Source organism: Plectrocnemia conspersa, unplaced genomic scaffold (assembly GCF_051122295.1).
Source record: "Plectrocnemia conspersa isolate PC_06_02 unplaced genomic scaffold, ASM5112229v1 ptg000008l, whole genome shotgun sequence".
Taxonomy (NCBI): Eukaryota; Metazoa; Arthropoda; class Insecta; order Trichoptera; family Polycentropodidae; genus Plectrocnemia; species Plectrocnemia conspersa.
The window spans coordinates 22,983,663-23,000,560 of NW_028277172.1; the positions used below are offsets into that span (position 1 = coordinate 22,983,663).

The window sequence follows — 16,898 nt, forward strand, 5'->3', positions numbered from 1 at the left end:
TTTCGTTCGATTAATCATTTTCATTTTTTAATAAACGCATTTAATCGACAAATGAGCGATGGCCTAGTTTTTATATTTTCACGTTACATTGTAAAGTTTTAAAAGCGATTTTGCACTTTTAATGAGCATTGTGAAACGTCGATTGTTTTCTAATTTCGCAATTCTATTGATGATGTTATAATTAAGATGAACACATTGCATAACAAATAATGGGGGCAGCAATATTTATGAGTTCAATAATATTATTATTATTCAAGCAATTTATTAATTACTCTAATACACATCTGATGGCTATATTAACATCATGCATTTTCATTCTGAGTAAAGTTTCATAGATACAGATAAATTATGAGCTATTTTTTAACAATTCATTATGTACACACTGACAGTAATTGTGTCAGACGTAGTTGGTTGATTTAGAGAGAGCCTGTTTAAATTAATGTATTAGACATACTTTTCATCACCGTAACAATTCTGTTAATAAATAGATCACTCCGTTGGCTGGACAAATTATTATTAATATTTGACAATGGACGCAGAACCAGAATGCATTGCCTAGATACTTTCTATTTCGTGAAAATATATTTATATTATCGACAAATTAGTCTCAAGTGTGTCGACTATATTTTATACGGTCAATCGGTGATTTTAAAAAATCATTATAGAATTATTTACTGTATTGTATTGATGTCGTATGTAAATTGATAGTCCGCCATTATGTTTCAGATTAATATAAACTGATTTTTGTTAAAAACAATGAACAATATCTGTACATATTTATTTATTAAAAATATGACTACTATTACTAAAAAGCTGGAGTTGTTTTATTAATGTATACTGACGACTAATGCATGACTTAAAATGTATAAATATTATAATATGTAGGGAAAACGTGAATACACAACTATTCACATTATTGTTATGCCTAAATTGCTGAGTATTTTGTGTTTTTGTCACTTTAGTTATGACATTTTATTAAATGGATTTATTATAATAATATTTTTTTATTGTTCTGTATTATTTTGCGTTAATATACAGATTAACTGAAGAATAAAAAAATCGCTTACAATGTCAGTTACTATATTTATAATTATGTATGATAGATTAAGTCAAACTTCGATAGTGCGGTAAAACCATTATCATAAATTTTCTCTAAATCATTCAGGTAAGCAAAATGAAAACCATTACGCTGTAATTGATTTCTATGTAAGCTTATTGTTATGTACATATTTTTACATTTTTTACAATATTTTTCTCCGAAAGTAATACAAATACGACGGATATTCTAAAAGTAATTAATTAAATATTAAAAAATAATTATTTTTGAATTGCCATATAGTATATATAGAATAGTCGCCACGGAGAGGTATAAATCCAGGGGGGGGGGCAAACTTATAATTTGCTCGAGGGCGGCAGATTTAGGAGTGGACGGGCAAAAATTGGTGTAAAGAAAAAAAAAATATAAAATCAAATAAAAAATATAATACATAGACGTGTCGTACATTGTCAACACTCCGCAGGTATTTAAGAAGTTGGGCAAACCATCGATGACATTACTAAATTACCGCAGACCATTTAAAATCGAACAATAATCGACGGTCGTTTCCGGCGCACATATCAATGCCTTTATATTGCCTTTGTGCTTTTGTGAAATTAAATGTTTAAAAGCATATTATATTTTTTGTTATTCTTTAAAAAATGAGGTTTTTACTTATTAAAAATAACTTCAAAAAATTATGTTTTAAAATATGAATATATAATATTTATAAAGGGAGGCAAAAATATTTTTTTCTCAGGGTGGTGAAAAAGCTGAAGCAGGGCTTTGATGACTTTGGTTAGCTTTAGTCCAATATTATTCAAGACTCGTACTTATTATTTTTCGGCACCAATCACGCGGATGAGTTTTTGCTAGTCATTTTCAAAATAACAGTTCTGGACACTTTTAGACAATGTAAATACGGCTCATTTATCGTTTATTAAATGCCTTGTAAAATATTTGTGTATTGTTGCGTTTATCAGTGATAGCGGATGGCCACTTCTTTCTTAGTTATGAGCACCACTCTAAATTACAACACCATTTTTATTGTTCGTTACGTCAAATTACGTCAAAAACAAATTCTTCCGGTTATTGAAAAATGTACCGGCACCACTACACTACCGAATACAATCGTATAACTACCCTTTATTATTATATTATCTGATATATAAACAAAAGTATATAAGCAATTTAATCTTAAAATTGAGTAATTTTTGTTTTTTATGAATTAAATTGTATTAAAACTGTCAATTGCTCCCATCGGCAAAAAATACATAAATTTGCCTATACTCGTTTTGAACGGTGTTAAGACTCGCATATCAGCTGATGTGTTTCCTGTCAAACGTGAAATGAAACAACGGCGCCATTTTCAAACGTATATTTTTATTCAGGTTACACATTTCGTTCACAACGCAGTTATAATACGATATAAAAATAATAACAACAATAATATAAAATCGTAAATGTACACACGCTCACTTACAGCTAAGAATTCAGACTCGTTTAACATAGGAATATTAGTCTACGTTTTTGCCCCGCGCACCTCGTTACCGTGAAAGCGTAAACGACGCACCGTTCCATGTATCGTATCGTGATCTATGATAATTAATTATATTATGATTCATGGGTATGGATATGTACAAATATGCCTTACGTCTAATATTGCAACGAGAATTGGTAAAATTACGTATAAGTATTAAATAATAATATATGTACAAATGTTTAGATACGCGATCAATCGAGTAGATTGAGTTTGCTGTTGGTCTTTCTGAGTTGCGCTCTCCACGGGATGATCTGGATGTCGTCGTCCGAGTCTCTGCCGAGCTGTTTGTTGTTGCTGTTGTTGTTGTTGTTGTTGTTGTCTTCGTTTCCGTTCGTATGATTGCAGTGATGGTCGTGCTCGTCGTCATCTTCGTACCCGTCGTTCTCTTTGTCTCCGTTGCGTTCGTTAGAATCGACCGCTAAGTTGATGTTGTCTATGGACAGAGCTCTCTGGTGGGGTCTGGTCCAGCAGGGGTCCGGCTCTCTTTGGTCGCTCACGCGGGGCGTGTACAGCGACGATCTGAAAGCGTCGCTACTTATCATTTCGAGCAGATTCTAGATGTGAGATAGAAGAGAGAGTTAGTCACTTGAGTTTATTGTCGGTGTCCTCCTTTTTGGCTAGCAGCTGTCGCTTCCAAGCCGGGATGGCCTGCAGTCTGCGTTGCTCGGCTTCCTTCGCCAGCCTCTCTTCGAGCTCTTTGCGAGCTCTCTCGGCCGCCTTTTTCGCCAGCATCTGACGCTTCCAGGCAGGAATCGCGTTGCCCGTTTGATCGCGCTCAGGAATCTGTAACTTCGCCATCTGTTAGCTCTTCGAATGATTGAAAATTTATCGTATATTTTTACAATGTTTATAAATTTCAAGTAATTTCTTCATACTATTATATATAATTCAATTTAAAATACATAGCAATTGTCATTTTACTTAACAATAATCGTTATTCATTTTGAGCATATCTTCGCATTAATAATCTGAAACACATCTGGAGATAGAAGAGAAATGCTGCGACGAAAATAATAAATCACTCATAAGATGTTAGCAAGTTCAGAAAAAAGATAAATGCATTTTATTCAATCATAAGCAAGAAACCACGAAATCATCATTTAGTTGTGTATCTATATTATTAGTATACTATGTATAGGATATATACATTTAATAAAACTTAAACATTGTCTACAACGAAATGTAAACATTAATATCATAAATCACTATGCAGTATCATGAATGTATAGCTATCATGACGCATTGGTGAAATCTGTCAAGTCATGATGGTCAGATTTGTATTAATAAAAAAAACACATTTCATAGTACTAATGTTCTAAAAACAATTTACTAAATTTAATACTAACAGACTAAATCTATCTGATTCTCATGGACAGTGACTGTTGGGATTTTTTGCATTAATTATGTAAAAATATTGATCAAAGAGATAAGTCAAAAAAAAATCTACAATACTAATTTTTAATCAAAATAAAAAATATATATTTTTTTTTCACACACAGACAAATTTGATTTGTATCTGATTATAAAAAATATGTATATTTTCTTTACATACACAAACAAAATTTATATGACTTGTGTCCTGACTTAAATGGTATTTTTTACTTTAACCACGTTTTAAATTAAAAATCAATCCACTACACTAATGTTTCAAAACAAATTTAAAAATAAATATCTTTCCAATCTAAAATACAGACCTAAATAAGATTTTTTATTTAACTCCTTCCACATTGATACTAAAAAAGCTAAAGAAAACATTTTAAATTAGTAATATTATTATTTATCTTTTCACAGACAAAATCTACTTGATTCTTTACTATAACTTTGTCAATATTCGTTAATCTTAGAGAAACAGATAAAAGATTACATGTTATATTGTATTAATGTGTTATACCAACTACAAAATATTGATATACACGATTTTTGCGACTAGTAGGAAACGGCTTTTTTTTTACTAAAACCGAGCGTTCACACTACGTCAGCAACGGTACGGTTTTACTACGTAAAAATAGATTAAAACAGATTTTGTCTATTGCAAAATTGCACAAAAAACTTCTAAGAAGTAGAAAATTAACGCCAAAAGTATTACAATTGTAGTGGGAACGCTCAGTAAGGTCAAAACTTCTTCAAAACAAAAATCTTACGTAACATAAAAAAAACTTTCAGGCAAAAGCCGCAGGAATCAGATTGTGTAAAATTTATATTTTAGACTTTTTTAGTTAATAATTTTATTTTTAGTTATTAAATATATTATAGAACATATTTGTACTCTTAACTTATTTCACTACAATTATATCAACGGAATTATGATTTTTTTTAATTACCCTCATTGTGAAACATGAAAGAAGAGACTGGTTATGAAAAAAGTTTTATGAAAATCAAATTAAGATGCATAATATTCCATATTTTACTGATTTCTTAAGATTTTATTGTGAAGCATTTTTGCCCTTATTACTTTTTTTTTTATCTAGAAGCTAGGTATTTTATTTTTTTGAATTATTTGTATTTTTTAAAATTATTTGTATTTGTTAATTGTTATTAAAAAAGTTTTATGATAATCTGGTTAAAACTACGATAAAAACCATACTATGTTACAATTAACAGAAAATATTTTTCTAAGAAAAGTATTTCATTTACATAAAAAAAAGCATTATTTTTTTTACGAAAAGCCGCTATTTTGAAAAAAGTTATTCCATTTTAACCAAAATATTTAAAAGATCAGTTTTTCAAAAATGTTAATTTGAAATCTAATTAAAACTACGGAAAAAAACAAATTTATTAGTCATAATTGTTTTATAATAAAAAATAAATTATTTTTTTTCGATGTTTTAATTATATTTCAAATAAACTCTTTTGAAAAACTGATCTTTAAATAATTTTGGTAAAGTTTGATAACTAGCCTCTACAAGATGAAAGATTTTCATTATTATTAAAATATCATAGCCCTATTAAAATATTGTATAATAAATAAAAGTGTATAGAGATTTTAAATGATTTTTTAAATAAAATATGTTTTTTTAATTTTATGAACAGCCGACATTTTAAAACAAAATAGGCAAACAAAATTGCTAACAAATTTAGCCAAAATATTTAAAAGATCGGGTTTTCAAAATAGTTTTATGGAAATTTAATACCATATTCTCTCACATTTTATTTTAAAACATTTTTTAATTTTATACTTTTCAAAGGAAGTTATGAGATTTTTGAAATAAGATAAAAGATAAAACTGGCTAACAAACTTAGCCGAAATATTTTAAAGTTTAGTTTTTCAAATATTTTTTATTTAAATATGATTAAAACTACGGCAAAATAAATTTAATTATTATTATAAAACCTTTATGTAGGTGTAAATTATTAAATTTTATGAATAGCCACCATTTTGAAACAAGATTGATGACTAAAGAGGCTAATAAATTTAGTCAAAATATTTAAAAGTTCAGTTTTTTAAAAAAGTTTTATGATACTAACTCACAATTACCAGACATTTTTGACTTTTATATATTTTGAATTTTGAAATTTTTCAATGAAGTTACGGTTTTTTGAAAAGCTGTTATTTTATAAAAATATGTAAAATTAGGTTAGCTAACAAAGCTAGTTAGATATTTATAAGTTCATTATTTTAGGAAAATTAAAAGGAAATCATTCCATATATATTATAGATATATTTTTGACTCATGGTGATTTTGGGTGGTTTTCTCTTGATGATAGTTAAGAGACTGCATTGTATTTCTATTGAAATCAATCAAAAATATCTAAGTATGCCACAGTGATATTATAAAAGTTAATTTGTAACGAATTAATATTTTTTTCCTACGCGGCTTAACTATTATATGATTTTTGTAAAAGCAATTAAAAATATAATTATTTGATCAAATTTCATTGAAAACTCTCACTGTGCACTGTTTGACCTACTTTATAGTATTACTAGTGTGACGTCATGCTACATTTCAATAAGGGAAGTAAAAGATTCTATCGCCTCACATAAATTAAGTCATTATAGATAGTTGAACTAATTAATTATAAGAGATATTCGACTTACTTTCCATGCAATTTGTCAATCAAGACCGAAGATTTCCATAATACATCATTGTACAAATAGCATAATCATGTTATGCTACGGTCCACTTCCACGACTGATTTACACCCCTCGAGTAATTGAGGTCACGAATGAACAAAAACAAGGAACTATCTAACCTTTTCGACGAAGTTGCTGGCTGTGAACTGTTTGGTGAACTCTGAATACGCCTCTCGATCCACCATATGCTCCATCTTGGCGCGCTCCACCTTCATCTTCTTGATTCCGGTGATGTCTTTGGACATCTTGAGTTCTGCTATTAAGTCTGTCTTTTGAGCCTGGAACGGCTCGGTGGTAGCTAAGCATTGCATGCTGACGCTGCGCACTGGTGCAGATAGGGTCTTGGAGGCGGGCATCTTATCTCCGGTTCGCCTCAGACGGACGCTGTTGAGCTCTTTGATGCTGATGGCCGATAAAGGCTGGTGCTTCTCTTCGGCCGGGTGCTTCTCTTGGTGGCTTCCGTTGGTGGCGGAGTGGAGCAAGGGCGGCGGCGGCGGAGGCGGCGGGGCGAAGACGCTGGGGCCCTCGCTGGCGCAGCGCTCCGGGGGCTGCGACACCACCATGTAGTTGTCTTCGGCGTCCGACGACTGCTTGGAGGAGGCGGCCGACGAGCGCCGGTCGCCGATGCTCTTGAGGTACTCGGAGGGTTTGATCAGGCGGTTGGAGTCGCCGGTGTGAGGGAAGCTCGGAGGCACGAAAGGCAGCGCCAGCTGCTTGTTGACGAGGTGGGGCGTCGCAGAGCGCGCTCGCTCTCCGCCGCTCTCTGAAACAGAACCGAGTCATTGGAGAGAGAGACGAGCCAGATGCGACGGGCGGAGGAGGTGGGTGGAATGAGAGAGGGGCGCCGATGAGCAAGTGTGTTAGCGGCGCGCTCTCGTCGTCGTTTTTTCAGCGCGGAATTAAAGGACCGTGAACGTGAGCAGCATCCGAGAGGAGGTCGGCGGTTCGGTTCCGCACTGGTGACTTATCTGAAAAACTGGGGCGATTCACCCCTATTTCATTTCTACCATTCTTAAGCCGCGTACACACTAATTGAATCGTGTATATGCTGAAGAGTCAGTACAAAATTTTCCTACTCTGACTCCATGCATGCAAATATTTTCTAAAATAGTAAAACGCACTGAACTTTCAGTATCTAATGTTAAGAAAAGATATTTAATGCAATTACAAATAAATAGTAAATTACAATTTGAGATAATTTACAAATTTAAGAAAACTCATAGGCATTTGAGATCAAAATAGAGGTATCGAGATGTGAGAAACACTTTTTACATAAGCTATTGAAGCAATGAAGATCATCAATATTATATATTTGCTACAAATATTATGTGTCATCGCTAAAGATACAATAGATCTCAGAGTATCAATTTTTGTTGTTTTTGACTTGACCTATTTTTTTGTACTATGTTTTATTGAATCACTATTTAATGAAATTTAAATTAACTGTCAATAAATATGAGGAGTTTAGTTATTTTATATTCAATGTTAGGACTTCCAAGCCGGTTAAAATCGAAACCGATTAATCGTTTTTTCGTTTTTTTTGACTCGGTAAACCGTTTTTTTAAGATTATTATTAATTTTTACTCAAAAATTATAAATAACGAAAAAAATCGATGAATAAATTCGTACCCTAAAGGTTTTCTTTAGGTTATTTTTTTGTGAGAGGCTCGGCCAATACCTGATAAGTACATCAGTAGATAAGTCAGATGGTTGAGGTAAATATTAAAATAATCAATTATGTTGAAGATTAGAAATACTGAATAATATGTGTTTTTAAAATATATTCATACAATATTACCTCGTTTTTTTTTCAAAATGTATTTTTTTCAAGTTAAAAAATCAGTTGAAAATTTCATTTAGTGTTTGGAAGTTGCGTATATTTTCATGATATAGTGATTTTTGTATTAAAATATTTTTAATATATTACCTCCAAATTTAAGCTTTGTTTAACACAATAATCCATTTGTATTTTTCCTGTCAATAAATTTGATATAGTCCATTATAATGTATTTTATATTTATTTCAAATTCTTAAAAAAATATAACTTAATTTATACATCTACTTTGAAAAAAAAAAAAACACTTTTTTTCTTGCATTTTATTATAAATTTCTGGTTATTTTCCCATGAATATTAAATTTATAAGGAAGGAAATTAGTTTTTTTTTTGCATAATTTAAAACAAATATTTACAAATAATTTTTTTAAATAAAAAAAATCGCTTTTTGATTTGTAAAAACCGAAAATCGTTTTTTTGCAAGCCCTAATTAAATATTAAGTTTTTAAATTGCACTTTGGTTTAAATAGTTTCCACTATAAATTTAATACCTTGCACTAAAATCTTAACATCTGTTAACAGTTGCGAAATGTTCTTTTTCTGTTCAAACCAAAACCTCACCTAATTAAACAAACTCTAAAAAATAGACCACACGCTTCACGTACGGTCTATTTTTATATATGGAAAAAGGGGACATCCCTCCCCTTGAACTTGAACAGAAAAATTCATGTCATGTTATGAAATACTATAAATTTTGGTAAAATCGAAATAATAAAAAAACGAACACAGACTGACCAATTATTACCCCCCCCCACTCACTGAAAAAAGTTAAAATGGTGTTTCTGGAATGCGTTGCGCAATTTTTATATTGAAAAGTATTACATGGGGGGGGGGGCAAGAAGGGGACATTTACCCCCCTTTTAAATTTACTAAAAAAATGCATTTCACTTAATAGCATACTATGAATCTTATTGAAATCAGAATATTAAAAAACGACCGAATTTTTGCTACCCCCCCCCCTCTAAAAACAGCTGAAATGAGCCGCATTTTGTACGTACAATTTATTTTTTTAGTGCAAAGTATTACATTTATATTGCAAATTATTACATTTAGTACAAATTTGTAAAGTGCAAAGTTTTATTTTGACTGACTTAATTTAATTAAATTTTATAGAGGTATGATATTCTAAATATATTATATAAGGCGAGTAGCTAAATATTAATTCATTTTAATATGTACGACCTAGCTCAATTTAAGTTAATCATCACGATCTTCATCCATGTAATTAGGAAAATCTAGGAATACCTGAGACAAATGGGTATAAATGAATTTTAATATCAAATAGAAGTAAACGCAATACTTTAATTTTAAAAAGAAAATCGGAATTCTTAAGAATATTTTCACATAAAAATGAAAAAAAAATTGATGCAAATATTATTATACTATTATTAATAATAATTAGTAATTTTCATAAATTTTTACTATTTGTTAAATGACATTAGAAAAATGGTAGCGTCTTTTAATTTATTTATAGAACTACTCGGAACACATTGTAGCGATATACTGCCGCGGCGCAAAAGAGATTGAGAATCACTGCAAAATATTATGCTGCATGGTACATATAAAATGAATAAATAAATATAAATATCATATTTAAAGGTGATATTTATACATAAAAATATGAATTTTTAGATTAGGAAAAGATAATAATACTAAAATTGCTACTGTATTTTTTTTACCAAGTATGTTATTGTTGTGATATATGTTACAGTGATACATATGAATTTTACCGGAAAGTTATATTTTCGCTAGTGAGATTATATGCTGCTCTAAAATGTCAATGAAACTCAATTTGCCAATTGCAAAATGTCTGTTCAAACCCAAACCTTACAAAAAAATTTTTAACGCAAACCAACCTAATCTAATGAAAGCTCAAAAATGATTTTATAGTTTCGCTTTAAATCTAAATTTTGAAATGAAATATTTGTGGTGACGTACAGGATTTACTAAGTGGCGTTCACAACGGTCCCAAAAAGACCACCACTTAGCGTTTCACGCCTGTCAATTGACAGTTGCATATAATTTCATTATACATCCATAAATTATGGCACAGGTTTTTCTTGAAATTTTTACACCTCCATATATGTCACAGGATGTCATTGAGCTAGACTCCTATTTGTTTTACACTTAAAATTCCACTAACCCCCCCCCCCTCACCCTAAAACTGTGATATACTCAAATAAATTATATTTTTATTGTTTTTGTCAAGTGACATCAAGCTTAATTTAAATGCAAAATTAAATGTTAAATTCAGATAAGTCTAATATGTATATTTGTTTTTCTTTATAATTGATTTTTTAATTTATACATACAATAAATTACAACGGGGTAATAATCGACACCTGCGGTTAAGTATTGTGGCAACACCAAACTGTAAATTTAGGAATCAGTGATATGTTAATAATTGTTATTTATTTTATATATAAATAAATGCTAATGACGGTTTTTATTAAAAGCATAATTTTTTTTATTTAATATAAATTAGATTTACGGCGAGAATATAACATCCCTTAATTGTATATTTTTATTGTGGTGATTTTTATAAAGAAAATTCAATGTATCATAAACATATTTTTGAGTCTTTCACCAGAAGCTAATGATGCAAATAAATGGGCGTTAAAATAGTTTGAGCAATTTTTTTAAGATAAAAAAGTTGTTGCTAACTATATCTACGCAGGTAGGACATTTGTACATAAGAAAATAATTGAGCAACAATTTCATCACTTGAAACACTTGCTTAAAAAAATCCAGTTCACAATATTATGTAAGAAGTACAAATAAAATGTGCAGAAATATTTTTAGAATAAATTTAAGATCAAGAATATTTTAATGTATTATTAGATACTTTTAAATTATTCGCGTTTTTCATTCTTAGAAACTTACTAATTAAAACTATGAATTTCTAATTCGATCTCGAATGCACACAAACCATATGTTGATCTTAATCGAAAAGTGCAAATTAACACACCAAAAAAAAACACTTTCAAACGTCTGAAAAAAAGTTCGTGAATCAACATTTTTAGATAAGAATGTATTTCGTTTATAAATGCTTTATTTGATTTAAATAATATGATTAATTACCTGTCCTCTCAGACTGCTCTACTATCCTATCACTTGGGGGCGCAACGGGGGGCGGAGGCGGCGGCGGAGGGACACTGGCCGCCGGAGCCGAAGCAGCTCTATGTAGGGCGCTTTTTCCTCCAATCTCCACCCTCTCAGCACCATCGTCGGAAGAACTACCCACGTCACTAGCGCTAGACACGCCCGACTCTCCAGAATTTGACGGAGGCTGTTGAGGTGGTGCGGGATGCTGCTGCGAGGCTCTCCTCTCAATCACTTTTTGCACTTTGCACGCATACCCGTTCTGCTTGGACGTCTTGACCGACTCTTCCGCGTTCTTCTTGTTCTGCTTGGCCTCTCTAAAAGTTTTTCATTTCAACAATCGCTCTAGATCGGTTTCAATCAAATTTGAATGCTCACCTATCAATGCCATTCCTGGACTGCCTAGCAGACTGTCCTCCGTATATAGACCTATTCTCATCTCTTGCCAGATATATATCTTCATAATCATGATCTCTGTTGTTGTTGCGCTCCTTCATCCTATCTGCCGACTTATCTGAGAAATCTGATGAGGATAAATTACCATCAGATCCAGCTCCTGAACTAGATGAATGCACCTCAGCTTTCACTATGAATCAAACCAAATGGGTTCAATATAAATATTAATAATAAACTGCAATGAGTTCGGTAACACTCAGAATAAAATGACTATGCTACGAATAGTAATAATATTAAACATTCTTACCTGCCGTTCCATTGCAGACTCGCATTGTCGCTTCCAGTTCTCTATGTCTGCTCCTCTTAGAAGAAGCACTCTCAGATACAATCGAACCTTGCCCGGATTTGCCTTCAAACAGATCCTTCACCCTATTGTAGATCAACTCTTGTGGATTATGCAAGTAGAAGCTTTCTCCGACGCCTGAAGAGTTGCTCGAACCGCCTAGAGCAAAAACCCCTATACTGAGTCGCTATCGAAAGAACGTATAAGATAAACAGCTGAAATGGACGCACCAGAGCTTTCCTCTCCTGACGAAGCTGCAATTCTAGATCTCATTGGATTAACGTATAGTCCATCGGATGGGGCGTGAGCCGGTGCTAACGAGCTTCTAATAGTCGAGTTGCCACTAACTGGAGGATGAAGATAAAAAGGTTCTGGAGGGATGCGAGAAGCAGATTGGGAGCGCCTGCGATTTGAGTTGATACAATCCGGTAGAGAGCACTGAAAATATATTTATAATATTATATAATTTGATTGAACATATTATTTTAAACTAAATATTTACAGCATTATCACTAGATCTGCAAGCACATGAGTGTACTCCTTTATAGCCAGATAGAGATTTATGTGTTTCTCTACCATCCATAGCTGCACCGTGTTGCACCAAAACATTTAAACACTGAAACAATAATAAGTGTTAATCAAAGTCTATGATTTAATCTCGTAATCTTGGACTTACTTCAACTTGCTGATTTTCAGCTGCGTCATTGATAGGCGATTTTCCGAATCTGTCTAAGCTTATCCTAGCACCGTGACTTAGCAGCCAGCGTACTGTGGAGAGGTGTCCTCTGGATGCTGCAAAATGTAGGGGAGTCGCTCCATCGCCGTCTCTTAGATTAGGATCAATTCCTTGTTCGAGGATCTTTAATGTAAAGTAAATATTTATTATAGTAGTTTTTGATTATGATAATTCAAAGCTTGACTCACCATATATTTGAGGCAGTCTAAGCATCCCATCTGGCTAGCTGCGTGCAAGGGTGTCATGCCATCTCTAGCTCTAGCTAAAAGAGACCCTCCGGCTTCTTCGACGAGGAACCGCAGCACTGACAAGTGGCCCTCTTGAGCTGCTAGATACACAGGTGTGACGTCATTGTCCATTTGGGTGTTGGCACTGAAAAATACAATGAAATACATATAAGTACTGATATATAAATATATGTTAAATCTATATCACTACCGCTTCTTGACTCCCATCTTGGGATGAATCCCCAGATACTTGTGGTACAAGAGGGCTAGGAAGTAGACGAGGCGCTCAAAAAGGCCCAAGTTGGAACGGTATTGAGTCCTCATGAGCACGTCTTGACGGATCGAATTTTCCCCGGCGATAGAAAGAGAATCTTGAGCGATATTTGCTTCGAAACGAAAGCTAACGAGCGAGAAACGCGTCTGGACCGGATTTATAGAAAACGGTGCGTTTTCGCCACCGGGCGACCTATATAAATTTTCACTTTTCCTTCAATCTGAAGTCATAGTCTGACGCAATGTATTGTTAGAAAAATAAGACAGCATCAGCTAATATTATGAATCTCACGACTCATTGTCAAATCAAAGTTAAGTATGTGTTAAACATACCTAAATAATGTATACAGTAAAATATATTTTAAATAAAAAATAGGCTGTGTTAAATATAATAATATCAAAGTCAGCTTGTGTCACTAAAACTGAATTTTCATGACGTTTACAGAAAAAAAGTCATTGTACGCATTGACAATAAAAAGCCCAATTAAATTAGAGCTGGGTTTTTAGTGCCACAAAAAACTTTTAGTAATACAGTAAGAAGGAGATATGTTTTGTAATTATCGCAATGTTAAAAAATGCAAATTAAACATTATATAACACAAATTAATATGAACTATATTTGATTTAAAATGCAATGATAATAAAATATAAATATATATTTATGGTCATATTAAAATGATGCAAATTCATTTTAAGGATATGTTTTGATATGCTTTTAACCACAAAGTAAATTAATGTTAAAAACAAATCGAATCTTTGATTCTTCACTCCCTCGTATGCAAATTTCCACTTTTCCTTCTATCTTAGGTCATCGCGATCTGACGCAACTGATTGTCCGACCGAAATGAAGACGGTAGCCGACTTTTACCGTAAAAAATAATACGGCGATTAATTCGAGTACACTTTCACTGGTTTCGCTCGTATTTCGAGTCGTTACCGTTCTTTGTGATATGGGGGTTCGATCCGATTTACAAATCGCCGCTTTATAACACTTTTAAATCGTTAGAAAGTGCAATTGATCGACGTCGTCGAGCCATTTATCTCCAATTACGAATTTCTAAATCGAAGAATACGCGCTTAACTAACCTCGATTCCTATTCGAGTGGATTCAATTCGTTTCGAGGGGTATAAAGACAATCAATAATGATAACCACAATATTTTTGATTGATGGTAAATGAAAATACTATATTATTTCATAATATTTGTATGCAATAGATTTTCAATCATTTTTTCTATCCAAATTTAATTTATATATAATACTAATTATTCGTCAAGTAAATATGGCTGATAAAAATAGAAGCTCGCTGCGACTTAATAATAGCAATTTCCAATCAAAGTTTAGTGATCTGTTTCTTCTCTGTAAATTAAGAATAAATTGCAGCTTAAATTCATTGCCAGATTATTTATATAAACAGTAAGGAGAAATGTTCATGATAAATAAAATAGTGAAAAACTATAATTTATCACTGATTAATTTAAAAAAACATGGAAAATAATTGGTTTGGCTTTTAAGATCCGTTATTTATGATTTTATTATCAAAAGATTAGAAACTCTTTTATGTTGCTGGAATCAACAAATTATTTGTATAACGGCCAATAAGCTCCCATTTATAAATATGTTTTTTTTTAAAAAAAACGGTGAAAATCATAGTCTTTTTATCTTTTTGTTTTGATACAATTCGTAATTATTTTTTAATTGCATTTTTAAGATTGATTATAACATAATATAATATGTATTATATTCTGCACTTATTTTAATCCTAAAGTCTTAGGATATGTTATAAATATATTTTTTTATTAGAAAGACTGATTTTTTGAGATTGAACATACTCAAATTTAACATATTGTTTTGGATAAAATTCGTATAATTATATTTTAATTGCATATATTATAATACGTAGTATATTTTACACTAAAGTTTAACGATATTATATACTATATAAATATCAATTTTCTAATTAGGAAATGTGATATTTTTTTTAGATAAAAATAACTACAAAAAATGCTTAGTATTTTAGCTTCTTGTTTTGTATACAATTCGTAAAATTATTTTTTTAATTGCATTTTTACGATTTACTATAACATATTGTGTTATAATACACAATATATTTTTTAATTTTACGATATAATACACAATATAAATATGAATTTTCTGATGAAAAAAAAAAAATTTTAAGATTCAAGTCGCTACAAAAAAGTTTAGTTTTTTTGTTTAAATTTTTGATACAAATCGTAAAATTATATTTTTATTGCATTTGTACGATTATCTGTGACATATACAACGTATATTTAAATATTTAGGTTTTAGGCCACACTAAATTAAAATAAAATCTGATCAGAAAAAATATAATTTTTGAGATTAAAGTCGCCATTAAAAATGCTTTGTTCTTCAACTTTATGATTTGATAAAATTTGCAAAATTTCTTTATAATGACATTTTTATAATTTACTATGACATTTATTAATATATAGTATATTCTGTACTCATTTAAATACTTAACTTAACAATATAAATGTGTTTTCTGAGTAAAAAGTGTTTTTTTTGGGTCACTAGAAAATTTGTTGAATTTTTAAATATTTTGCTTTTATTAAATTCATAAAATTATTTTTTAATTGCATTTTTTTGATTTACTATAACATATAATAATACGAAGCTTATTTTTCACTTCAAGTTTTACGATATGTTATAAATATTAATTTTCTAACGAGAAAAACGCATTTTTTTGATATTATAGATAGTCGTTAAAAATTGTTTAGTTGTTTTGATAAAATTCGTAAATGTAATTTTTAATTTAATTTTTACGATTTACTAATATGACATATATTTTACGTGAAAACATCAAAAAAATTCAGGCTAGATTTGATTTAAGAATTTTATGATCAGGAAAAGTTATATTTTTGAGATTTAAATCGTTACAAAAATGTTTAATTTTCAACTTATTGTTTTGATAAAATTCTTAATTTTTTTTAATTACATTTAATATCAATAACTTCTTTTTTAATTAAATTTTCATGACTCACTATGACATATTATTACATATTGTATTTTATTATATTAATTTATTTAAAAATTAAAATTTAATTTTATAATTACAAAAAACTAAGTTTTTTGGTTTTTGGTTTGAAAATATTCATAAATAAATAATAGTGAACAGTGGCGTAGCTATGGGAGGGGGGGGGGGAAGGGGCACCCCGGGCGGCACTTGCTTGGGGGCGGCATATTCGTGATGGAATCGTCTAGTGTGTTTCTTAACCCTGAAATAACCCTAAAATTTATGTAAATCTACGAATAGCAAAGGCTTAATAATAATAAATTTATTATTTTAAGTAATGCT

The 16,898-nt window shown here is 30.9% G+C and overlaps 1 protein-coding gene across 23 annotated transcripts in view; it reads right to left on the bottom strand.

Annotated features, from left to right (window-relative positions):
* Positions 1-2,399: 2,399 nt before the first annotated feature.
* The window catches only part of f (espin protein forked), a 55,677-nt gene continuing 41,178 nt past the window's right edge, over positions 2,400-16,898 (bottom strand). For 3 of the 23 annotated variants that reach the window (XM_088189953.1, XM_088189939.1, XM_088189947.1), the window contains 10 exons: positions 13,251-13,434; positions 13,003-13,185; positions 12,829-12,942; positions 12,557-12,764; positions 12,291-12,500; positions 11,966-12,173; positions 11,567-11,904; positions 6,771-7,414; positions 3,166-3,368; positions 2,400-3,110 (listed from right to left, as the gene is read on the bottom strand). In XM_088189953.1, the coding sequence (XP_088046079.1) occupies positions 2,771-3,110; positions 3,166-3,368; positions 6,771-7,414; positions 11,567-11,904; positions 11,966-12,173; positions 12,291-12,500; positions 12,557-12,764; positions 12,829-12,942; positions 13,003-13,185; positions 13,251-13,434 (2,632 nt within the window). In that variant the 3' untranslated portion in view covers positions 2,400-2,770. The remainder of the gene's footprint in view (positions 3,111-3,165; positions 3,369-6,770; positions 7,415-11,566; positions 11,905-11,965; positions 12,174-12,290; positions 12,501-12,556; positions 12,765-12,828; positions 12,943-13,002; positions 13,186-13,250; positions 13,435-16,898) is intronic. The other 20 variants (XM_088189955.1, XM_088189940.1, XM_088189948.1 and 17 more) reach the window with 7 other exon arrangements.